The sequence below is a fragment of the Corvus hawaiiensis genome, chromosome 8, assembly GCF_020740725.1.
Source record: "Corvus hawaiiensis isolate bCorHaw1 chromosome 8, bCorHaw1.pri.cur, whole genome shotgun sequence".
NCBI classification, from domain to species: domain Eukaryota; kingdom Metazoa; phylum Chordata; class Aves; order Passeriformes; family Corvidae; genus Corvus; species Corvus hawaiiensis.
In genome coordinates this window covers 13,820,505-13,846,350 of record NC_063220.1, presented here as the reverse complement: position 1 = coordinate 13,846,350, position 25,846 = coordinate 13,820,505, and the positions used below count along the sequence as shown (strand labels likewise).

At 45.5% G+C, this 25,846-nt stretch overlaps 1 protein-coding gene across 4 annotated transcripts in view; it reads left to right on the top strand.

The window, feature by feature from the left end:
- The window catches only part of FBXW4 (F-box and WD repeat domain containing 4), a 60,839-nt gene that overhangs the window by 30,460 nt on the left and 4,533 nt on the right, over positions 1-25,846 (top strand). For 2 of the 4 annotated variants that reach the window (XM_048311402.1, XM_048311405.1), the window contains exons 6-7: positions 2,586-2,747; positions 16,503-16,568. The exons of 1 other annotated variant lie outside the window; for it this stretch is intronic. In XM_048311402.1, coding sequence (XP_048167359.1) covers positions 2,586-2,747; positions 16,503-16,568 — 228 coding nt within the window. The remainder of the gene's footprint in view (positions 1-2,585; positions 2,748-16,502; positions 16,569-25,846) is intronic. One more of the 4 variants, XM_048311403.1, reaches the window with a different exon arrangement.

Sequence of the window (25,846 nt, the reverse complement as noted above, 5' to 3'; positions counted from 1 at the left end):
GGTTCCTGACAGAGTGGGAGATGTTTACAGCAGCACTGCCTTCATCCTGGGCAAGCTCTGTCATCCATGTGCTCAGGATGAGGTTGCAGATGGTATGAATTTACAGAGGTCGTAAATGTAAATCTCTGACTTATCACTTGCTGCTGAATTTTGGCGTTTTGAAACAGAGCATAGCACTGTGCACAGGAATATTTTCAGGCCTACAGAAAATACTGTTAAAAATGAAAGCATGGCTCAGAGGTGGGCTTCTCCCATATTAGGTCCTGCATACATCAGGATGATGATGTCTCCTGTCGCAACATTCTCCTTGTCACTTCAGTCCTCACAAAAAATGCTTGGCAGACTGTTTAAAATAAGGCAAGAGGGGAACAGGACCAGAGAGGCTAGAGTTTGGAGAAGAGCAAATGAGTAAGAGCAGGTAGTCATCTTTGAAGGAGCAACTGAGTAAGAGAAGATAGTCATCCTTGAAGGGAAACCAGTTCCTCTGAAGAATGGGAATTTCTCCTCAATGTGTGCATCTGGCTTGAGTGCTAATACACTTTCAAATGGAGCATGCCAGAGCGCCTCTTGCCTGTAACTAAGCTTCAGTTTCCTTGGGTTGCTGGCATCCTGAGTATCTGTTATGAGTTGAATCGGACACTGGAAACGTGGACAGAATTGTGTGGCTCTGACTCTCTCCTTGGCTCCATTGCCTCTGGTTTCTTTTCAGGTCAGCATGAGACTGTCCCTGACTGGAAGGCAGAGTGGAAAGTCTGTTCTTTCTGTGCACTGTTGCCTGTATTGTGTTCTGTGGTTCATTATCTAGGATTTGTCAGATCTTCTCTACCTTCCCTCCCAACTGCATGAAACACAACTGTTGCAACCACTTTCTTGCTCTAAAGAGGTGTTGTGGGTTCATGATGCTCCATTTACCATCCCACATGCCTACATGTGGGATGTACTCTTACTGCTTTGTAGGCATCCTGACACTTAGCAGGTGCAGGGCTAATTTGGGACCAGGTATTAAAGCCAGCTTTTAATGTGCATTGCCCTGTCTAATTAGTAAATTCTTTTTCTCTCTCCTCTGAGACTGAGGCACATACTCCTTTAAGTCTAACCGTCCATCAAAGAGGACTTGAATGAGGCCCTGCTATGGTTGGCAGACACAGGCAGCTAATGACAAGAGAGAGCCCATTTCCTTTGAGAAGAGCGACCTGTACCAAGGTGATTTATAGTCCCAAAGATTTATTAGTGTGGGGGCTGAAGAGAGGCTTGCAAGCTGGAACCCAACAGCTTGTGTTTTTTTCAGGGGAAAAAGAAATCTGTATGTGTACCTCTTCCTCACTCCTGAAAGAAGTGAACTCATCAGAAGCAGTTGCAGACTAAGCTGGGCCAAGCAGCAACTGCTACCATTGCTGTGCTTGGTCTCTTCCTCCTGGTGCAGCTGTGTTGAGCTTTACAAACCTGTGCTTTGTTCAGTGACCTGCTTCGGCTCTTCAGGCTGATTTAATGAGGGATGGGGATGGAGCAGGACTGTCTGATTGAAGAGTTTCTCTCTTGCATCTGATTTGCTGTCTTGGCCAAGAGCATGTTCTTGTTTTCTGTATACTTCCCCTGGATTTTCTCCTCTTTGACAGTGGAGAAGCAAGGGAGTCTGTTCCAGATATTAGAAAAGCAATAATGTTTCTCTAACATCTGTCTTCTGATGGTCTCAGGGCACTCTGGGAACATGGATGGTGTGCAGATCACTTCAAATAAGTTTGGAGCCTGGCAAAGCATGGACTTCATGCTCCTAGTACATGGTGGAAAATATGAGGTACTTTAGTAGTATTGAGTGCAGGTGAGCAGTGCTGTTGCCACTGTGCAGTGTCTGAGTCCTCTGCTTCCCAAACTGGTTTGTGAGACCCTCATGGTCCTGAGACCTGTGCTGGCTCTTCAGCTCTCACAGTAGAGCCAGTGATATTGTTCCCTGCTAATTTTAGGAGTGACTGAGGCTGGTTGAAGCCTCAAAACATTGAGCAATTAACCTGCCTCAGAAGGAGCAATGAACCAACAGGTTTTGAAGAGGAGGTACAGCAGAGGAGCACTCCTCTGTGCCAAAGAAATGGCTGCATTACTAGTTTGTATCGTGTTTTTGTGGTCTTCCCCCATACTCGGCCCCAAGTAAAACACTCTGCAGAAGTTAATGACGTGCTGATACTTGGTTGCCTCCATTATTCCTTGTAAAACCAGCCTGAAAAAAATATGGAGAGTAAGATGATGGTGGGTAAACTCGAATGTGGAACTGTTATTCGCCAAGTCCTACAACAGTAGTACCAGAGACATTTGAAATTACCAGGAGATTGTTTTAAAGTGAATAAAAGATACAGTATTCCTTCACACAGTGTGAACTTAGTGCTTCAGAAGGTTGTAGAAGTGGATGATGCCAGCAGTTTTGAAAGTGATTTTGTAAATTGTAAATTTTGTGAATTGTAAATTCATGGATAGCAGGTTCATAATGGGGGACTAGGTGGGGATACACTCTTTAAAATCCTTAATACAGCAATTGTGGATGCAAAGCGAATGACCACAGAAGGTTGCCAAGCTTACATGTTCTTCCTGAACAGCATCTGCCGGTACCACTGGAGACAAAATGGTGAGCTGGATGGGCCATGGCTTGACAAATGTGGGCATTTCTCTTCTTCTTCTGGCCATGGTGCCAGTCCAGCACACATCTACCCCAGCATTTGGTGTTCAGCAGTGGTCAGCAGTAAATGTCTATGGAGAAGGTAAGAAACAAGAGCAAAAAGATACTTTCCTGCCTGTTCCTTCCCAGCTTCCAATGAGGAGAAGTTAGGGTTTCCCTGGCTAGAGTTTTCATCTGGACTAGTGTTTCTTTCATATTTGCAGAGGACAGCTCTGTGAGCAGCTCATCTCTTCTTTCTGAATCTGTTAGTGTTCTGGGCTTCATAGGCTCCTTTCAAATTTAGTGTTGTGTCCTGAGGAAGAAACACGTTGTTCCATTGTTAAACCTTTTGCCTGATTGTCTTACAGGGTTATACAGTGAATGATTTCTCTCTCTGGATACCCTCCACTCTGTTTAAAGTTTTAATATTTTTCCCAAGCCACCCCAACTCCAATATTGATGGCATTGTGTGAAGCAGTAGCAAGCCACGACTTGCAGGTACTTGCTGGCCAGTTGTTATTTGGAGTGGAGTTCATATGGAGTGGAGTTCAGGCATCCCTGAGCTGTGGTAAGCTCATCACTTCCTCCCAGTGCAGCCTCTGACTGGAGTCCACAGAGATGCAGCCCAGCATGAATTGATGGCCACGTAATTGGTTCTTGTGTATTCACATGATAAAAGATGAGTGACAGTTTCGACTGGAACACTTGTAACTGGCTACAGAATCAAATACTGATGCTCAAGTAATGTGCTCATTTCAGTGTAGGACGTGTGAGTGAGCTTGGTTCTGGCCTTTCTTTGTGTGGGTGTTTGACTTACCAAGTAGAAATTGTTCTTTTAATAGCTGTGTTTTTGGATCTGACTTCCTAAATTCTCAGAGCACATGGAAATAGGGCAAGCCATGGAAAGGAAGGGAGGAAACTGTGGTTTCACACTCCTATCCGCAAAGCTGCCTAGGCATTTAAAGCTTCCAGACTTCTGTTCCTTGAAGTGTTGGAGGACTGACTGCCAGCAGGTTGTCCTGCTTCACCTAGACAGCAGCTTACTGAGTGGCAGGAGGCAGTGTGGTAGTTAATATCCCTTTATCAGATATTTCTTCTCATCAAAGGACAATGTGTGTTAGGGAATCCTCTGTTTGATTGCAGAGTTGAGATGTGTGCATGAAGAGTCTTTTTCTGAGTCCTTTCCAATACAATCCTTTCCCTCTTATACCATTTTATGTGTTATTTTTTCCCTGATATACTGACATAAAGCATCATAATAAATTACTGCTCACCTTCTTGTCTTATCCTTTCCCTATCTCTATGCCATCTATTTTGCCTGATCCCTTTCCCATCTTCATCTGGCTTATCTCAGTTATCTGTGAAATGTAATAATTCTTAGCCTGCTTTGCAGCCCAGCCTGATTACAGATACTGAAGGTGATAACCTGTGCTGTGAAACTGTGCCTTATTGATGTCAGCATGGTTTGAACTCTGGCTTCTCCAAAACTTTTCCAGCGAGTTTTTAGGTGGTTTGGGATCTGTGTGGGAGGTGGCCACTAAACATCTTTATGCCTTAGATGTGTGTTGTCTGTTACTGAAACCTTAAGTGCCTTTCTTACAGGGCTGGGGCTTTCTGGCCTGACTGGCAGGTTTGATTTCTCACTCTGGTGCTTGCTCACAAACAAGCATGCCCTGAGCCTGCAGATGGGGAGGAGGGGTTTTATTCAGGATCTTGGTTGCTTAAGGCTGAAGAGTTGACATGCTCCAAACACTTAGCATGAAAACCCTAAAGCAAATCATATTGCATAGAGTGGAGAACTGGGGAGGTGGAAGCTGCCCAGCGCTTTAAGGGCAAGTGGATTAAGGCTGTTGCAAGCGTGTCCGTGTCAGGGATGGAATGATCAGAGCAGGAAAGCTCTAGGAGTCATTTCATGGCTGAGTTAAACACAGATGAGGCTTTGCTTCCCTCCTCCACAGAGCACCTGTGTCTCCATGCCTCAGTGTCCTGGCCCTTTCTGTGTGTAGCACGTGCTGCATATACATGCCTTTCCCCTTTCACCTTTCCTGGTCTTTGACTTCTTAAAACCCTCTGAGCATTATTTCCCTCTCCGCTGGTGAAGAACTCATTTAGACTTAATTTGTAAATTGTTTGAATATCACAGGGCAGAGGAGGAAGACCAAGCACTCTGTTTTTGTGATTTGGCTTCTTTCCCCTAAAAGCATTGAACAAGTACAGCTCCTGCCCCTGCATGGTGTCGAGAAAGAACTGCTGCCCTGTGTGCTAAGATAAGGAAAGTATATGTTTGTTGAGAAATCCTCTTCTTCCTCACCATCCTGATTACTTTTTTCAAAATTCTCCTCAATATGGAAGTTTGAATTTGGTATACGTGTGTCTGTATGGCAAAAGGAAAAAGACAAAAATAATTTGTGGCTTGTGGCACCAGGAAAAGAGATTCCTTCCATCTCTACTTTTAAATTGAAACATTCTTGATTTTTAGTTGTTCTGGCAGACCTGAAAGGATTCTCCCCTCCCCCTGACCTCACTGGCATGCATGAATTGCTGCTTATTGAAAAGTAATTTTCTGTCATAGATTCTAATGGAAAAGTTTATATAAAATGTCATTCTATATATATACATGCATTTTTAAAACAATACTTGTTAACTGAAAACTTTGCCAGTCACATCTGAAAAAATATTGTGATTGGTCTTGGCAGTCCTGAACCTTAAAAAATAGAAAGGAGATATTTTATAAATAGAAGAGATTTTCTTCTTTTGCATCGTGATTCTTTAAGCATTGTCTATACATGAGCAAATATTTAGACTTTTGTCCAAAGCAGTGACAGCTGGAGTATTTACTTAAATCAATTCTACATGTCCTCTTGTAGGGTATGGGGTTATAAGAAGAAAAAGCCCTGGACCACTAAGGTTTGTGATAAAGTATGAGCACAGATGACATTATATCTCTTTTCCCACTGGTGCAGGTAATGTTCACTCTGTTTCTCTGTGCAGGCTTGAAGTTGGCCTGGTCTGCATGGGTCTGCTTATGTTCATTCTTGGTGTCTGCTTCTCAGATGCTGGCATGGATTTCACAGCAAGCGTACTTTGTCCAGAGGTGTGAAAAGTTGCTTCTGAGGAAAAGTCTTGAGCATTGATGGGTCAAAGGCACACAGTATCTGGCTGAACTCATCTCTGTGACAAGTACTTAAGGCAGCTTGGGTGAGGCTGAAAAAAATAGGATTGAAATTGAAAAATGATCCTTTCTGTGAGAGCCTTTTGTAAAATGTGATACAGATATGGACTGAAAAGAAATCAGAATCATTGGGTTTAATCAGGCAATTTGCTTCTCTAGTTTGCAACCTGCTGCAGCATTGTGTCACAGTTGTATTTTAGGCAGCTCAGAAATTACAAGTCTGTGCCCTGGGGGTTGTGCTGCCTGCCTGCTCCCTTCCTACAATTGGAGTCCCTGATGATCTCCTTTCCTTGTTGTCAGGATTGTTGTAATTTCATCATCTCCTAGGGCTTGCTCAGCACTCCAGTGTACCTGTGTTTTGATAAAAGTAGTGGCATCTTTTCACTTCCCTGCTTACCACCTGGTCTTCATTGCAGAATCAGGACCAAGCTTTTCGATTATGACAATTCTTGCTTTCTAGTAGGATACTGCAATCATAAGAGACACGAGGTGAGTTTTTTAAAACTACGGTTTAACATTTAAAAACAAACAAAAAATCCCCCAGACCCCATTGCACTGAAGCTGTGATGATCAATTCAGCTGAGCAGCTTTAACTTGTCTACAAGACCTGACCAGTCAGAACAAACATTTCTATCCTGAAGACAATGGTGATGGTTCAGAGGAAGCATAGACGCTAACAAGTCCTGAGAATCAGCAGAGGAAGCATGCCACACACAGGATGCCAGTTTCAGGCTTGTGGGATATCTGACATCAGTCTCATTTGACATAGGAGCGATACACTGGTGGCCAAGTTTTTTGAACCCACATGCAGCAGGTTTCTTGGTAGTTTTGCAAAACAGAAGTCTTGTAGCAGAAAGGGAGACACAGCAAGTGAGGTCCCACAATGAAAAACAGTTTTGGTTTGCTGATGGGAGATGCCTCAGCAAAAAGAGAGCGTTGAGCCTTTGTTGCTGTCCTCCTGGTTATGGTTGTTGCCTGACTTTTGGAGCAGATGCTGGAGGAGTTGACTTATTTTTCAGTGATTTTTCTCAGCAATAGGAGTTCTCACTCTGTCCTTGGCACAGTTTTTGCTATGCTGTTTGGGACCTGCACTGTCCAGTTTATTCTCCCTGAGTCTGTTGCCTTTCTAAATCTCAGTGCAAAGGTACTAGACTAGAAATCCTGTCGTGGGAGCATAGGCTACACCAGGCCTTCAAGAATCTGTCATGCATCGCACCCCTTCACATGCTTCTATTGTGCATCACTGAATCTCTTTTCTCCTTTACCGCTTTTTTGGCATCCTGCACTGCCCTGTTACCCAGGCTGGGGGAAGGATGCCATGGGCCGACTTCCTCAGTGTGTGTCCCACTGCTGACTGTGCCCCAGCTATGCCAGGCAGACTGTCCCACTCCCACCCCCTCCTCTTGCTTGCCCCAGATCGGAGCCCCCGAGAGGTCTTTGTCCGCCTGTTGAGAGCAGCCCCCGTTCCTCCATTCCCACATGGCGCACCCTCCCCAGCAGCCCTCTACCCATTCAGCAGTTTGGGCTGAAAGAACCTTGGCTAATTACGCCAGGCTGAAAATTACCACTTTGCTGTGTTGTCCTGCTGCTGGGCCCATTTGTGTGGGGCCTGTAGTTAGAGGGAACAAAGTCCCCCCCGTGGAGCCAGGCAGGCCCCAAGTGTGAAGCTACAGGTACAAGCAAGAGGGGAATGAAGGGAATAATTACCAGCTTCTCCAGGTGAAAGCCCCGTTAAAACTTCAATAAGCCAATTAGGGGCCAGGGTGGGTGTGTGGGGAGAGTCTCCCCCACCTATAACTGATTCCCACCAGGCAATTAACAGAAATAATTTCACGGAGGGGAGGATAAGAAATGGCTCTTAGAAATTGTCTTGAGTTGGGGGGGGCCTGAAACAGCACGACTGCTGCGATGGTCCTCATGTACTCCGACCTCCCGGCTCACTGTGTGGCCTGAAAATGTTGGTGGGGCTAGGAGGAGAGGGAGGAGGGAGGGAAAATGGCAAAGAAAAAGGAATCGCTGGAGCTTTACACCTGGGCAGGCTTTGAGAAAGTGAGGGCTGGAGTTCAGAGCTTCACGTAAGGCTGTGTGTGGGCCCAGAGCACTGAGCTCAAGGGAGCTGTTGCATCTGGGGAAGTGGGTGAAGATCGGGCTCAGGGTGTCTTCCCCATGGGAGCAAGGGGGAAGGATAACGGCACTGAGCTGAGGAGGGAGGGGAAACGTGCTGGGTGCGAAGGCTGGAAGTGAGTGTGCAGGTTGGTGAGAACTGAATGGCAGGCCCTCAGAGATCTGCCCAAGGTGCATGATAGTCTGTAGGTGCAAAGGGTGTCCAGTGTCTAATACCATGCATGTATCTCATCCAGGGATCATGCTTTTCTGCTGCTCAGTCAGCAGCTTCATCTGTTCCTTCCTTTCAATTCGTTCCAAAAACCCAGGGAATTTGTTCAGGATAGAGATTTTATGAAGTTACCTTGCAACTCCCATGTACTGTAATGCAGATGGCATGTGCAGCAGTTGGAGGTAGAGCATTCTGTCTGGTGGATACCTCTCAGGAGTCTTGCCCATTGGTGTTTGAAAAGCTGCTCTGGGGAGTAGAGCAAGAGTAGAGCATAGGATGAAGTTGCTACAGATGGCTGAGATTTCTGTAGTTACGTTGGAAGGGAGAACGCACTGTGTGAGTAAAGAAGTTGAGACACCAGCTGCAGTTATTTCACCTGCACTTGAAAAAGAAACAAAAAACCCAAATAAACCTTTAACTCCTCAAAACACAAATGTAACCTTATAAGCCACTTTCTTTGAATTTCTAATGTTACAGCTTCTGAGCATTAAAAATGTTCTTTGAGATTTTGTTCTGGTTACTGATAAGCTGATATAACCATACTGTAGTGGTGTTTAACCACCTAGTCTCAAACTCACCTGAAAGTCCCTAGATTTCATCTTTTTTCTTCTTTTTTTCCCCCCTCTTCTCTTTCTCCACAGAAGGCTCTCTGTGGTAGGAATAGAGAGCCGTATCTCTTGCACAGCGTAGACTTTAGCTCAGAAGTGATTTCTCAGTTGAGTCATGTTCATCATTCAGCTTCTAAGATGTAACCCCAGTGGTTGACTGCAAAGAGAGCTCTGCTCACAGAAAGGCCTGGTAGGTGTGCACAGACAAATCAGTTTTGGCATGGGCTTTGATTTTTGGTACAGGTTATTCCTATCGGTGCCAGTGTTATGTTCTGGATTAAATTTTTGTTATGGTTAAGGAGTCTCTTTTATCCTGTAATAACAGTAATAACTTGAACATCATTTGGGGTTTAAATTTGGTCTCAAGAGAGATAAGGAGTTGTACAAAGACCTCTGTCATGAACAACTACTCCATGCCTGGCAAGCCCAGAGGTTTGGGGAGTGAAGAAAGATAAAGATTGTTGGATATACCATGTAAATATGTATTTTACACTGTTAAAAATAGGTTATCAAGCCTTTTCCTTTAGTAAAGGAGCAGGGCTTATGTCAACCCAGTAGAAATACTTGTGTAGCTACAATAGCAATTCTGTTTGAAGTTCTGAAAAATGACAGAAGCACTGTTCCATTATTCCTCTTGTACAGGAACACTCAGGACCCTCAATCAGCTTTTATAGAGCTAATCTGAATGCGGTCCTCTTCTGGACATTTGCTTCTTCCTAAAAGTGTGTGTCATGTGGAGTATTGGGGAAGGTGATGATACCTAGATGTGAACAGCCCTAGGAACATTAGGACTGTTCTGTGGATTGAATCACTAGTTTCTAATGAAGGACATTTTCCTGTTCAATACTGTAGTGGGGAAGAGTATGCGTGTATTTGTCCTCTCTGGAATCTTTGTCTTGATGTCACTGAGCTAGTTTCTCTCCAGAAATGAGGATTGTGTTCTGTATCTGGTGGCTTGTTTTCACAGAACTTACCTGCTGCAGGGCTGGTGAAGGAACAGTGATCAAGGTTGCAGGTGTCTTGGGCACAGAGTATGGGGTGAAACTGCAAAGCAGTGAAGGCATGATTCATGTGTCTAGCTTGGACACCTGCTAAGCAGCTTGCTAGCGTAGGGGTGATCTCTCTCCCATGCCAGGAATTGGGCCTTTGGGGATATTAAAGGCTTTTTCTGTTCTTCAGCTTGAGTGTCTCTGAAGTCTGGAGGAAGGCATGAAGTTAGAGGCCAAGGAGGAAGGCTGGAGAGGTGGAGCTGATGTTCCCTCTACCATGAGGCATGCAGTAAATGGCCTGGGAGGCAGTGACGTGAGCGTTTCTTCTATCTCATGAACTGGAGGTCTGCCTCAAACGTCACTTCGTGTTTCAACCCAGCATCTCTATGGTGCCCTTCAGTACAAAATGTAAATGCCTTCTTTCTGGGGACCACTTTCTAGGGGTCCACTTGAGGTGGCGTGTGAATGAATTATTAGTCCATCTGTTCATGCATGTCACTGGTGCTCCTTGCAGGAGCACAGCATTTCCTCTTGGAGCAGTAGTGGTTGTCAGTGTTGCAGGGTTCATGGTCTTCTCTATGCACTTTGCTTTCTCTCTGTGCTGAGTCCATGGTGGGGTGTGGCAGAGTTCTTCTGTACCTTCTCTGTGTGGCATTTATGATGTATATCAGGAGCACAATTCAACTGAGTTGACTGGTGCCTTGGGGGAAGCTGTAGCATGCACATGAGCTCAAAGAAGTAGCAGCAAACCTGCCAGAACTTTCCAGTCTGTTTCTGGAACAAGCCTGGTTGTTTGTCTTCAGCTGCTGGGTCTTTTTGGCAAGGTTATTCAACAAAGGTGCTGCAGTGCGGTTCTTCTGCTTGCTCAGGTGAGCTACAGGTGCAACTGTCTTACCTGCTGATTTTTGTTGCATTTGTGGTTACAGAATGTTAACATATAACCCAGCTGTCTTGGCTTCTGAGATACTGAAGATGCTTGGTTCAATTCTCTGGTCATCCTGTGAGAAGTACAAAGTATGGCTAAAGGAACTGGTCTGGGGCAGTGAAGGGGGCAACACCAGCCCTGCATAACCACCCGGTCCTGGGTTTGTCCAGCACTGCCTGCATCTAAGGCAGGTGGTATTTCTTGCATGTTTGTAGTGCCTGCGTTCTCATGAAGAAAATGCCTAACTGATGCTGTGCTGGTTTTTTTTTCCCACCCTGGCAAATTAAATGCCCCCAGGGAAGGAGCACTTGCGTCCCTGCGCTCTCTGTCTCTCTCCCTTTGTGTGTATCTGGTCTGTTGGAGAAGTCTCATGCTGGAGGTGGCAAAACTCCCTGTGCTTGGTTTCCGACCCCCTCCTCTCCTCTTCACAATGTTGTTACTGTTGCATCTGCTCTTCAGCAGGGGCTCCATCAAGTTTGTGTGACCTTAGCACTGTATTCATGCTGGAGGAGTTACCTTCCATAATGATGTCAACTGATGAGGTTGGCGGGATGGTGGCGGCCACGATAAGACATGACATGTTCTAATGATTCGCCTTAGTGAGCTGCGTGTGTGTGTTGGGGGGGGGGGCACAGAGGGGCTTGGAGAGGGGAGGTGGGGGCCCCACAGGTGCCGACAAAGACTTTGACCTTTGCTGCTATAATATCAGTGTTTCACAGGCAGGGCGGTTCGGTAACCCACTTTCAGCCCATCAAAAATTGATTTAATTGCAATTTTTTCCCCCAATTAGGAGCACTGGAGCTTAACTAATTGGAGTAATAGAGAGTAATAAGGCTCTGATAAAAAGCCTTCCTCTGCCTCCTTTGTATCTTGTGTCATCGCCTGTCAGAGGTCAGAGAGCTTGCATATTCTATTAGGCAGAGTTGCCTTCATTTGTACAAATTAGTTTACCCAACAGTAATTAAAATGCCAGTGCGGGTCGGGGAGAGCTGAATACAATTGATGGGCACGTTGGTGAAGGATTTGACAGCTCCGGTGGCCTCCCTTGCCAAAGCGTGTCAGTGCTGAATCAAAGGCTACACAAACCCACAGACCCGTGTGTTTAACCCGCAGCACCGTCAGCACCAACTGCTCTCTCTCTTCTCCTATCTCCCTTTTGGACTTGCTTTCTCTTCTCCTCCTTTTCTCATTTCACTTGAGACTTTTAAAAATAGATGTTTCCCATCTTTGAGCTGTCCTTTCTGTTGATCGCTTTCATAACACTGCTACCAACCCCCCCATCCTGTCTCCCTTGGTTCTCCCCCTTCTCTCCCCCCACCTTCCACATTCCCAGCTGCAGGGCTCTGTCAAGTAATAACTTCTTTGTTTCCCAGTCCAATGAGTCTCCATATATAATAGTTTCCAAAATGGAACAACGATGTCCAATTCCAGCGGGCGGGGGAGCGCGCCAGGAGGAAGGCACAGACTCTTGCACGTGTCAAGCAGATTCTGGATTTGAAATCCCCAAAGAGCAGAATAGGACTAGAGAAGCAATCTGTTTACAGTACAGGGGAAGGGCACAAGCCTAGGGCACGGAGGAGGTGTAGTGAGAAGAGGTGGGAAAGGACCTGTTTTACCCAGGTCCCTTCAATGACTGTGCATTGCAGGATTCCCAGCACAGGCAGGGCCCACTCTGGAGGCTGGGTTGATAGTGGGGAAGGTGTGTGTGGGGAAGGTGTGTGTGGGGAAGGCATCTTTCCAAAAGGACTGATAGGCATCTACCTCTGTCCCTCTGGTTTGTTCACATGTGGCAGTGGTCTGTCGAGGATGGGGTAAAGAGGGATGCTACAGGAGTCAAACTGTACTTGGCACCTTGGGAGCAGCCATGGGATTATTGCAGCTGGACTGTAGCCAGAGCACTACTGCTGTTGCCAGAAATGCCATGGGATCTTCAACAACCACAAGTCAGTCAGATGTAGAGTTCTTGTGTTTCTTCCAACAGCACTGCCAGGATATGTGTTCTCTTTCATTTCCTGGCCCAGCTTCTATTGTGGGGGGATGATGTCTAATGAAATCTCTCTTCTGCAACATAGAAAAGGTCTGGCTTCTGGAGAAGCAGGCTCTCGGTTGTTTTGTTGGGGTTTTTTCCCCTCTTGTTTATTTCTCTCCTCTCTGTCAGTAGGGAGCTTCAAATAAGAAAGAGGACATCAAAGTATCAGATGAGTTGGAAAATTCCTTATGTTGGACAACAAAAATACGCTGTTTATGAAGTATGTGTGTCTCAATGCTGTGCAAAATTCTTGACTTCCTGGTTTGGTTATTGGCTTGGTTTTAGTTCCTAGGGGATCCCTGTGAAGACAACATGCCCTGTTATGGAAGCCGTGCAATGGTGCTTTTTTCCCCTTAGAAGGGCATATTAGAGGGAGCTTGTAGCCATGATAGCCAGCACCTTTCAAAGGAGACAGGAAAGATGAGTGGGGAATGGGCTTTACATCTCCGAGGCCATCTGGAGATTGGCCGTAGCAGTTTTTATGGTGGATGTAGATGCATCTGATCAGTGTCAGTGTACATAAGTAGTGTTGTATGTACTTCAGGTAGATGAGTCATGCCTGCATTAATATGTTTAGGGTATCCTGTACTCCCCTTTTCCCAATCTAGTCTCTCCTGTAGAAAGCAGCGTGGGCAAAATAAATGACACTGTCTAAGCTAGCAACTCAGCTTGAATTGTTTCTCTTGGGCAGCTGGCAACGACAGTTGTGAAAAAGCTGCACTTCTCCAAGTTGGAGGGTTTTCTTGTGTGTGCTCTGTGCTTTCTAACACAGAAGAGTTTTGTTGAAGATAGACTGAAAGGAGCAAGCCTGATAGAACGCTTCAGCTCTGCTGAATGAAGTTCCAGAAGTTTTGGAGCCAAGCTTTACATGCTTACCTCCAATATGCATGTTGTTTTAGGCCTATGAAAGCTGACTTGTGTTGCCCTTTTGCCTGAAGTAAAACTGTCACCTCTGAGAGGTTCCCAGTTATGAGACACCCGAGGCTTCAAGGTGTATGCCTGCAGATCAGACTCAAGGTGAGGGGCCCTGTATCAAGCCCTGCAATCCAGACTATAAGGTCAGTTCACTCTCAGGCTTTGAGAATTTCTCATTGGCACCACTTCTTGTGCATGTTGTCTTGTGAATGCTGCATTCTCATGCTGCAGTGAAGGTGGCCTGCTCTTGTGGGAGAAGTCTTATCTTTGCTTGCTAATGGGCTCAGGCTGTTAAAGATAAGGCCTGCAAACCTGATCCCGCTGAAGTATGAGACAAAATTCCTGTTGTCTGAATGGAGTCAGCTTTACCCAGAAGAGACTTGTTTGTGGCCCTGAGGCCTGTATTTGATGCTGGAGCAAAATCTCTTTATCTAATGCTTTTCTCTCTCTCTCTTTTTTTTTTTTTTTTTCTTCCCCTCTGAGGGGTGAGGGGTAAGGACCAAGGAGGGAAAGCTGAAGTCCAGAACTGACAGCATGAGGGAGGATTAGACCTAGCTGTTCCTCCCACCTTTTTCTCCCTGTTGGTGTGCCTCCATGGTAATTTAGACCTGTGGCAACCATCAAAGCCTTGTGCATACCTTCTGCACAAAGGGGTCTGTCTCCCACGTGAGGGCGTTCTCTGCTGGGACAGAGTCAGTTTGTCCCCCAAAAGAAAAGTCTTAAGCACCCAATTGCCTGCTTGATTGACTCCCTGACTGCTATTATGTTTCTAACCACAGTAATTGACTTTAGTAGTTATTAATGGATTATGACTGGGGAGGGGGGACAGAACCCAACACCTAGCTTTGTAGCCAGAGCCTGTAGCCTTTGTAGCCTGACCAAAGTGCTGCTTTCCAGACATGGGGTTTGACCGACAAGCTGTCAAAGTGGGTGTCTTTTGCTTATTTTCCTCTGAGATGGGAGACACTGGCAAAAGGGGAATGTTCCCTTCTGTCCTGCACTACGGTGGATAGAAGGCAGGCATTGAGCAGAAACCCTGTTTCCAAAGATGAAATGCTGCACACTTTCTTAATGGATCCTGGTGGCTGCTGCACAGCAACAGGAATTGGATTTTCCATAGACTCTCAGGCTTTGGTCAGGGACTTACATGGAGAAGAATATTGTCTGCACCCTGCAGCACCTGTGGGGACAGCCCAGTGCTACAGCTGCTTTGGCTGATCGCATGTGCACTGCCAATGAACCTAGAATTTTGCATGTAAGACATCCTGTTTGGAGACACTTTGAATAGCTCTAGTCCTGCAGGCCTTTTCTAGCCTAAAGGGCAGCTAAGGGTCGCAGGACTTGTGGACACCTCCAGGTGTGTGAGTTTGGGTGGAAGGATAGAGTCAGCGCAAAAGAGAGCCTTTGTAGCTGGAGCCCTTCCTAAATTCATGTAGCTCTTTGAAATGGTTTGATGTTACCTGCTTGCCTCTTTTGCAGAGTGTTTTGTCAGTGCTGCTTTTGGTCTTGTGGTTTGGAGAAACCAGCTGCTTGGCTAAACCACAGAGATAGGAGGAGTCCTGAGTTCTGGCCTTGCTTCCATCTGGCCCTTCTCTGGCTTTGGTTGAATTGATCCTGTGTTTAGCACTTGACTGCTGAGTGCCTTCTTACAGCAGCAGTAGCACTTCTCACAGAAGTCAAGGATGCTGCAAGAATCCATTCCTGGTGCAGTAGAGGCTTGGAGACACCTTGACTTCCAAAGGAAGAATGCTGTAGAGGATCGAAGAAATGTTTAAAAAGTACTCTAACTGCTATTTTTACAGACATGACATTGTTTTCTTATTTTGCTTTCATCTTTCAGCTGCCAGCCCTGTGTCATACTGCAAAAGTTGTTTAGGCAAAGCGTAGAGATGGCTTTTATTTAAAGCAGGTTCCATTTCCTGCATTCATGCTATCCTTGTTGCATTGACTTAAACATAGTTTTGGCATTTTGTTCTCTGTAGCTGCAATAAATATGGCTTTGTGAGAGGTCATTTATAACTTACTTAGAAATCCTTTTATGAGCTGCTTCCTCTTATTTGGACTGAGGATAGGAAGTTGGCACGAAACAAGCAGTGTGGTTTGGAGAGCCACAGCACCCATGTTCCTGATGCTTGATTTGAAGGATTTGTTCTGTCTTAGGAACTAGTATGAGGCCAGTGGCTGTCAGGTGACCTCTGGAGCCAGCATGTGCAGCAGGGACATAGCATTGCCAAGAGGACTTTGGAATGGACCCTGCTGGAGGGTGTAAACTGAGCCAAATCTTGCTGCAGAAGAGCTGTGCTGCCTCTAACAGAGAGTTCCTGAGCACTGGGGAGGGCAACCTGATCCAGCTTTGAAATTGGCCCTACTTTGAGCAGGCTGGACCAGAGACTCTATTCTGTGATTCTTTAGGCCTGTGATGCTGCAGCCAGTTCATGATTGTGCTCAGAAGTTGCCAACAAACAGAAGTGAGACATGAAGTAGGAAATAACAGTAAATTTTCCATGGGGTCTTTCTGCAGCTTACAGCATTGACTGTGTATGAATCATGCTGAGTACTCTACCGACTCATTTGAAAATGTTGTTTACGGCCATTCCTGTTTAGGTTTTCCCTTTGTGTTTACAAATACATGTTTTATGTCCTGCCAGTTCTCTGCAGTTGTGACCTGCTGCATCTGGGAAGCTCACCTACTGAGAGTCCTGTGGCAGCTCTCCCTTTGCTGCTGCCTGTCTCTTGTGAAATGTGGTGGGATATGCTGAAATCATCTTGAACCAGAATTTAAAGTCTGTCTTGTAACCTGTTTTCTCTGTCTTGCTCATGCACTTTGTTCAGAACATGAGGATTAGTAAGTGGTTTTTGTTTGCTTCTTTTTTTTTTTTGAACAGCTCATTTGTGACGGGGACAGCCTGCTGTGGACATACCTCACCTCTGAGAATCTGGGACCTTGAGAGGTGAGTGAGCTTCCAGATTACAGGGAGGGACTTGAAAAGTGAGTAACAATGCAATATTGGAAATGCTGCAAAATGGTATCATTTCTTTTTTCAATATAGGCAAGGGATGATTGAAGATGAGATGTGTTACGGAGTGGGGAACAAAGCAAACTGGTGTGGAAAGGCATATGTGGGGGGTGATTCTGGTTCAGTAACTTGGCTTTTCTTCTCAGCTTTTCCAGTTGATGGCACAGCCATCCTGGTTTCTTCCCATTACCTGTATACAGTCAAAATTTACCCGTTACACCTTCCTTTTCATCTGTCTCTGTTGATGCCTCAGCCTCAGCCAGAGGAGGTGAGGAAGGTGATCCTTATCCTCCCATTCAGCCACTTCTCTGTGGTGCTGGGAAGCCAGAGGCAACACAGGCTCTGAAGTCACCTTGTCCTGGCTGGCAATTCCAGTAGCGAAGAGAGGTGAGGTGTGGCAGCAGGTTATCTATGGAAGTGACTTAGGCACGTTGTCTTCTCTTTGTCCTAATAAGTACTGAGGAGGTTAATTGCTGTGGCCTCTGATTTGGGGTCTTTGAGTAGTTCCTTTTCGGTGAAGGTGCTGACCTTAGCAACTGGGGAAATGTTGTTCTCAAATCTTGATGTGAGACTCAACTGCTGACAAATTTGAAACTCTCAGCCTGAGGGTGTTAGTGTAGTGATGGACAGATAGCAAATATTTCACAGGATTATTGGAAGGGCAGCTCTGCCTTCCAGGACCAGTATGCTCTGGGTAGGAGTGGCACGGCCCAGATAATCCAAAGGAGTGCTGTCAGGATTGAGGTGAGCAATGGCAGAAGGGGCCTGAGGGATGTCTGTAGAGCTGTATTTGGGGAAAGGGGGTGCAGGAGCATTGATGCGGACACAGGGCAGGTCTGAGACCAATTGTCTTCTAATCTATAGTTTAAATAGTTTAGATTGTTTAAGTCAACTGTATCAAATACAAATTTAAACCAGCTGTTTTTTCTCTGAAGTAACAAAAATACTTTGCGACAATGCATCCTACAAAGGGTAAGCTGGAGCAGGAAAGAGCACCAGTGCATTTAGCTATGGTGCATGTTTCTTAGTGACCCATCCAGTGTTGCCTCTGGAGTACCCCAGAAGGATGCAGGCTGTGCTGTGATACCCCTGCCCATCAAGTCTTCTGGCTGTTCTTGAATAGAGGCATCTGACAGGGGTGAGGAGATGGGCAACCCTCTCCCCCCTGCCCCAGCCTTTCTGACAGCCTTTCCCAAGGAAGCCTGAAGAGATAATAAAGCTGTGTAGAAAATAGGATTAAGGTAATGAACAAGCACAGCGGAGTTTGATCTTTCAATAACGTAAAAGCCTGAGTGACAGGCAAATAAAAAAGCCAAGGCAACCTAGGCCACTGGGCCTCTGTTGAAATGGCTAGAGTGTCAAACTTATTCTTCCCTCTTCACCTGTCACAGCTGGAATGCACCATGCCACTGGGTCTTTTCCTCTCCAGGGACCTGTGTGTGAGCTGGTGGACTCGTCAGCATGTGCAGGATAGGAGGCTGAGTAGGAAGCATGGCTGGGACTCCAGCATGTGAAGCTTGATGTCATCATTCATAGAAAAGGAGTACAGAGCTATCCTTCCAGGTCTTGACTGTCCATAAACTGTTCATCTTCCCAGCAGAGCTTTGGATCCATCTTCAAAGACTCCAGTGATTGCCAGGAATGATCTTGTAGGGAATGCTGTCTCTTCCTTTGAGGCTTTTGAATGCTGTCTCCCTGGTCAGATTCCAGGAGTGAGAGTGTGGCATGAAAACTGAAAATCTTAGAGCCATCCAGGACTTGAAAACTCCTCCTGTGCTCAATGTGTCCTGATAACATCTGGCAGACAGAGCCAGGGCCTCTGAGTTTGCTGCTTACCCTTTTCTTGTGGCCACAAAAAGGCCCAGAGGCTGACCTGCAGAGGCTGAACATGGCAAGGATATTATCTCTGAGAACAGAGTCCAGATAACTTTCATCAAAAAAAATTAGGCAGGGTAGAGTGATGTGTAAGGTGTGCTCTTGAAAACCGCAGGATCCTTAGCACCACTGAGGTGTTCAGTGCTGTCCAGGATCAGTTAGTTCAGTTAGAGGAGTTTTCTTTGCATCGGGGGCTGAGTAACTAACAGTACAGCAGTTTCTGTGCCATTCTCTTCTGTTGGGGTAGGTGGTCTTTTTACCCAACAGCTGAGAGCTGGAACATGCTACAAAAGGATTTAAAGCTTAAATAACCTTTTGTGTACTGATCATCTTAGTTCCAGGCCAGATAAGTCCTTGGCTGGTGCTTGTAGCTGTTGGTCATGGTATGTTTCGTATTTATGACCTTCGCTGTTCCATGACCCTGGGGCAGCCATTCTCATCCCTCCAAGAGGAAGGGGATAATATCTTCACCTGTAAATATGTCCTGTGCTTTGAAAAGGCCTTGGTTGGTTTTGGTGTAGAGGAAATTTTTAGTGGGGAAAGGAAACGCCTCTTGCTGCATCCCACCCTCACAAATGTCTTTCATTTCTGACTCTGCTGAGACGATGGCGTTGGATCAAAGCCACAACAGGCAGCAACAAGCAATTGTCAAGGGAGTCTAAAGCAGGGGAATGACTGCATAATGCCAAGACACTGTCTCTGATGGCTGAAATTCCAGCTGCTGCTACACCTGGCCCTGTCTCCTGTAATGAAGGAGGATTTAGGTTTTTTTCTTATGCTTTTGAAGCTGGCTAGCTGCACTTCTGGAGGACATCTCTCACCCCACACATTCTACATTGTGCCATCTGATGGCTTTTAGATGTGGGGAAGTTGCTGTGCAGTTATTCCTGCTCTGGATCAAGGTGTGTGTGTGGAAGGCAGCTGTGAGTAAGTTTGGTGATCAGAGGCCTGCAAGGAGAACGGTGAGCAGTATGGGCCACAGGATACTAACCTGTGTCCTTGCATCAGGTATCAGCCCTTGCTGACTCCTTGTCCTCTTCCAAGTTCCCTTGTCCCTCCTTCAGTGAGGGATATGATGGCAGCTGCCCCTCTTGCAGATCAGGTTCCTCTGCTCAGTTTTGCCTTTCTCTGTTCAGACCATCCTGTCTTGTTTGCCAGTGTGTGTGGCTCAACAGAACAGCCACTTAATGGCAAGCAAGAGAAAAGGAAACTTTATTCAGATCCTCCTCCTCTTTCTTCTTCTTTCTATTGCCTTTGGGAGTTTAAACTCCTTGGAAGATGAGGGTCATGCACCACTGACAGCTCCAAGGCCGGCATTTGTCATTTGCCTGCAGGGAACTGTTGCTTCCCATGTTATTGGGGTGGTCTGCATGTCGTTAGGTGACAAATACCCGTCTCAAGGATGCTTTTCCATGAGATGGAATACTCCAGAGGTCTCTTTACAGCAACTCTTGGAGCTATTCTGCAAAGCCTGATGCTTGAAATTGACAGTGATCTCTCTGATATGGTAGTCTTCATGCTATAAACACTTTGAATGCACAAATCCTGCAGTGTTCTTTCCTGTGACGTGACATGACATGCTGCAGGGCACGAGAGCTGTGAAAACTGAACCAAAGTTAGCTGTGCCCTGCAAGCCACCCAGATCCTCTACCTTTTAAATATCCAGTCTTTGTCCAACTCCTCCCCCCTTTTGAAGGTATTTTTGGCAGAGTGGGGATTTTGTTTGTTTGTTTTCTGGTTTTTGTTGGTTTTTTTTTAAGAACCCTCTAATTTCTTGTTCAGTTTTTCTCCCGCTCCTGAGCCCTTTGAAAGTGGCTTTATGCCGTCACTGACACCAAACTGACACTTTGCGTTTCCCCACTTCTTATCCCTTTATGGCAACAGATGTTGAAATTTTGTATCCCTTTTATCTGTCCCTCTTTGCCCTCTTCCTGTAATTAGGTTTCCCTTGTTAGCAGTACAAAGTGGCCCGGTTTGCTGCCTGGCCTTTTGAGCCATTGTGTCGGAGCACATTTTTTTCCTCCTCTTTCGGAAGAGTTCCTTCCCCCTTAAGTAATAGGCAGGGTGTGGGCCAAAGCTGTGGCTTTTTCTTGTTTCTTTGTTCTCCATTTATCTCTGCCACCTTTTTCAAAGAGATGGAGAAAAAAAATAGAGCGTGCATGGAAGGGGAAGATACAGAGTTGCATTTCTTGACCGTCAGGCCCCCCTGCTCTTCAGGTGTTCAAGGCAGGTGCCTTTGATGTCTGCAGATTTTGGGGAGGTGGGAGGTAGAGGATTTGTGAGAGTGACTTGGGAGTGGAGGAGAAGGGAGATTCAGGTGTATGGCTGGTGCCCTCAGCAGAGGGTTGGGGAGGAGTCTCAGGTAGTCAGGCAGCTGCTGAGCAGGGTAGTAATGTGTTCTGCCTATGGTGCATTGCCCTGTGCTCTTTCTTTTCAAGAGCCAGCATGAGTGTTACCATCCTAAGCAGCTGGTTGAAGTTTGCTAATGTGCTGCTGCTGGATCTCTAGTGTGTGTTTCCATGGGACCCTTGCTAGGTTACATCTGTCTGGGCCATGGAGGGGGCAAGAATTAGTTGCTGTCTTTTCAGCTTTTGACTTATGTTGATCTGCATCCATTTTGGTGGCTCTTCAGAGCTCATTGAGTTAGAATTTGGGCTCCCTGTACTGGTCTTAAACAGCAAGTGTAATTTGAGAGTTGAAGCATATAGCACTGAACACCCTGGTCAGCTGATCACTACTGATGATTTCCTGTTTAAATCCAGTCCTTCTTGACTTTGTCTCCTGTTGTGGTCCAGTTTTTTAATTGTGTGGAAGTAGATGAGTGAAATGAGAATCTGCAGGTGTAGTTCTTGGTTGTAAGTCTTGCTGAATGTTTTCAATAGAAGTTTTTAATCTAGAAGCTTGGCTCAAGACTTCTTAGCATTGTGTTCTAAAATAATTTCTGTAGAAGAGCATTCTCTCCACAGCTTTGAGCTCCAAGGGTTATACAAGTTTGAGACCCTCTAATTTAATCACCAGAGGAGTTGTTGAGTGAAGGGAGCACATGGATTCAGAACTGGAGTTGCTAGATCAAAAGGAAAGGTAACTGACTCCAAGAAATGTGGGGAGTCTGTTTCACCCAGGCATTTAAACTGGATTTATCCAGTCACAGAGAAGTGGGTGCATATGTCTGATAACAGGAGAGACAAGCAATAGCAAATATTATCCTGTCACTGATAACAGTTTCACAGGATTTGGGGAGCAGAAGAATAATAGCATGTGGTGTATGTGGAATACCCCTTTCTGGTCCTGTTTTTCTATAGATTCATACGCCAGGTATCTTTTTTGCCAAGGAAACTCCTCCAGGTTTTGTGGGAAAGAGGCTCCCTATTCCTTTCAGATTTGCATTTCTTTCTCAGCATCTCTGTCTTGGCTGAACAGAAGCAGGACACCAGGCCTATGGCCAGCTTGAGCCTGTTCTGGAGAAAGCTTGCTGGTGCAGGGAGCCTCTTAAGTGGTGGTTTCTTGGATGATTGTCCCTTTTAGAAGACTTTGTTGTGTTCAGAACTCTGTCTCCTGTCTATAATGGATAGCTTCAGTCTTGTCTGTGCAACGTATTCCCATGGTATGCATGTGTTCTCAAAACTTCTCAAAGCCTTGTTGTTCTTTACTGATTTCTGGTTGGGTTTTGGATTTTTTGACACTGTGTTTCTGAACTCTCTCATATAAGCTGGGTGTCTTCTGCCTTCCTTTTGTTAAGAGTGCTCTGGTCCATCTTAACCTAAATGTAAAATCACTGTAAGAGGAGGAACATACAGGTGTTTATCCTAAATCCTTTCTTCCCCATGGCAGTCTTGGCCCTGCCTCACTAGAGAGGACCACGAGGCCAGCTCCTGCCCTTTGGATGTGTGCATGTTCAGGGCATGCTGCGGCCTTTGAACTCTTGTTCGGGCGTATTTATGACAACTTTACAAGGCCCTGAGCAATCAGAGAGCATGGGTGGGGGCTGGACACTCCAAGCGCATCAATCAGTTTCATCTCTCTGAGCCAAAGCAAAAGTAATCTTTATTTTTCCCTGGGTTGAGAGAGAATCAACAGAGGCAAGACAGAAGAATGGGAAGGAGTGAATGAGGAACCCCCTCTGTCACTGGCTAGTGGTAGCTCATTTAAACAGATGGCTTTGTTTTGATTTGGACTCTCCATTTTTTTGTCTCCTCACTAAAGGAGACCTGCAGAGCTCTGTCCAGAAAGGGAGCAATACAGCCGCCTGTTCCCACACAAGTGGGGCGAAAGGCGAGAGGCTTTGAGAATTCCCTGCTTCTTTTCCTCTCCTCCCTCTTTTTCTGTTCCTCCAAGAAATCACAGTTTGAGAATTCCCCCCTACTCCTCCCGTTGGAAAGAAAGACAGAGAAGACATTCTTGACATTCTTTGCAGAGAAAAGGGGTTAAATGTCTGAATTTGGGGGTCACCATGTTATACAAATTGCAATCTAATCGTTTTTACAAGAACACACGTGTGCTAAGAAAAGGAGCCATGGACAAGAAAGAAAAGGGGATAGACAACCTTTTTTGTCCTATCTTCTTTTTTTTTTCCCCCTCAAGGTTTTGGACTATTGTCATGTCCTGTCTCTCTCCCCTCCTCACCCCCGAGAGGGAGAACATTGGTTTTATAGTTAAATTGGTTCATAAAGCAGAAGGGCTTGGTGCCATTTCTGTTTGTTTTCCCAAATAAAAGCCCCAGCAGGGTCTCTTTTGCACCGTTGTGGCTTTATTTGAAGAAACTGGCTTTTTCCCATAGCCCAGTGTGTCAGTTTATCCTCTGAACTTAACCTTACAGGAACCCGAACAACAAAAACTCACAGGGTCCCAGAGCTGGAAAGGTAAAGAAATTGTATCTTTTTATTGGACCATTTAAAACGTGTGTGGGCCAATTCAGAGAAAGCAGAAGAAAAGAAGGCAAAACTCCCTCTTCTGTCTCTCCCCCCAACACAATCTCAGACCGTCGTTGGTGTCTTTCCCCCCTACTGCCTCGAGTCCCTTCAGCTGCACTGAGGAATCAGAGAGAGGTATTTGCCCTGAAAATCACTTGAAACACCATCTCTGAGCCATTTCACTTAGAGGTGCTCCTTCAAAATTCCCCAAGCCAATCCCACACCTCCCTGCAGGAATTAGTAGCCTGGCCTAAATGCAAGGGCAACTTTGGGGTAGGATAGAAGAATAACTTTGTCAAGGGTCTGTGCTTCTCCCTATGTACAATACAGATGTTGTTTGATCAAGCCTTTCCCTTCTTAGCATAAGTTTTTGCATCCCCTCAGTGCCTCAGCTGCTATTGCAAAGCACCTGGAAGAGACAGCAGCTCAGCTCTTCCCTTTGGTTTTGGTGCACTCTCCAAATTGGATGACAGAAATTGTGCAAATGCTGCACTTGGGATAATTATTTTTAAATGGATTTTTCTTTCTCTGTTTGATACTCAGATCGAATGTTTGGAACTGAACAGGGCTCTTTACACCTTTTTTTTAAAGTATATGCTTCTCACCTGTTTTGTTTCAAATAGTTATTGGGGCTGAAATATTGGTTTAGAGCTCTGTTTGATTTCTGAATAGTCATCTGCTTATGTGCAATGGATTCTCCTCTTTGATGGATGATCACAGTTCACAGATGAGGTTTCCAGAGCAAATGAATTGTCCTCAGTTTTGCACATCTCTGTTTTCAACATATGTTCGGAATTCAGCAGTTTCCTAGAGTTTGCATAGTTATATAATATCAATTCTAGTGAATTGGGGTCACCAGAAATGGAGGGTAGGAAGAAAAACGTTGTTTCATCCCAGCTTTTGGAGTGTGGTTCTTGTGTACTGGAGACAGCTGGACAAGACCTGCAGCAAATGGGCAGGGTCCAGGGAGGAAGGTGCAGACTTCTTTTGGACTCTGACTATCAGAAAGATCTCAGGGAGATCCCGAGCTTTTAAGGGCACACAAGTAGTTGCAGTGGCTTGGGAGGCTGTATGTAACTTTAACTTGGTGAAGCAACGTCCCATGGGTTATCTGGAAAGTAACCACCTGGGCTCTGTCATGACTGATCTTATTTTGTCTTCTTATTAGTGAGTGAGAAGTAATAGAACTTGAAGCTGTTTCTAAAAAGAAGAGCAAGAACTTAAAGAAACCAGCCTGTTTCTTCCCTTCACTTTGCTTCCAGGCTGCCTGTCTTCTGGAGGTATTAGGAGAGCTATGCTCATGGCTAGATTTCTAGCATAGAAATGAAAGAGTGAAATGGAGAAATCCTGAACAAATATCTTATTTTAAAAGTAATTTTAAAAAGTCTTGAAGAACTTGGAAATTAATTGAGATGAATCAAAGGATTCTCTATAGTGTCTGAACAAAATGCCTTTAATTTTTGGACTCATCAGTTGGATACATTTACCAGGCACATGGACTTTGTTTAAACATCTTTTTCTATCACCAAGGAGTCCAGAGCCTGGTGCTAACACAGCTTCCCTGTGCTAAAGATAAAATAGGCTGCTGGATTTGCTCTGGCTCTGTTCCTTGTGGGCTGGTACTGGATTACTGCCAATATTATTCAGTCTGTCTAGATGCTTAACAGGAAGCATGAGAAATTAGGAATATTATGAGATTCCTCAACACTGGAGGCCTACCTGTGTGTTTGTAGGTGCTGCACTGGCCCAGGTGGTTTGTGATTAAAGTGTTGAAATTGAGAGCTCTTTCTCTAGACTGGTCTTTGCAGAAAACCTGCACACAGAATCACATCTGTGATTCTGCTTCACAGAGCTCTGCTAGTGCAGAGTCATTTCTGGTGGTGCCACCCAGCACTGGGACTGAACGCAGGCACTACTTAGCCCAGGCTGTTCAGTGCAAAGACAGGCAAAGCTCCAACCATCTGCACAGGTAACTACCTGGCTTGCCTGAAGAAGACCTAGGAGCGAAAGAGCTACTTGCCAGCTGGAGGGCCATGGCAGGGTAGGGAGATGGTGTGGACCTTCCATGTTTGGTCTCACTTGGTCTTCACAGACACTTCCTGACTAACCTTCATTACCCATAACAAGGACAGGGCCTCTGAAGTGCTGAGGATCAGCCCACCTGGGATTTGAAAGGTGTTTAGGTGAAAAAGGGACCACAGAGGAAAGAAGGCAGCTGTTTCCTGCTGTATTTGGCTGGTGCTGCTGAAAAAGGTCCAAGATAGATATGCCATCTCTTTCTATCCCTCATGGAGAAGGTATCTTCTGTCCATCTAAGTTGTTAGAAACCGTTGGTGATGTGCTGGTGTAGCTGCTGCTTTTCTGTTGCCCATTCATGGGTTATGTTGATCCTTTATGGGTTATTAAGGATTAGCTGTGGGTTTTGCT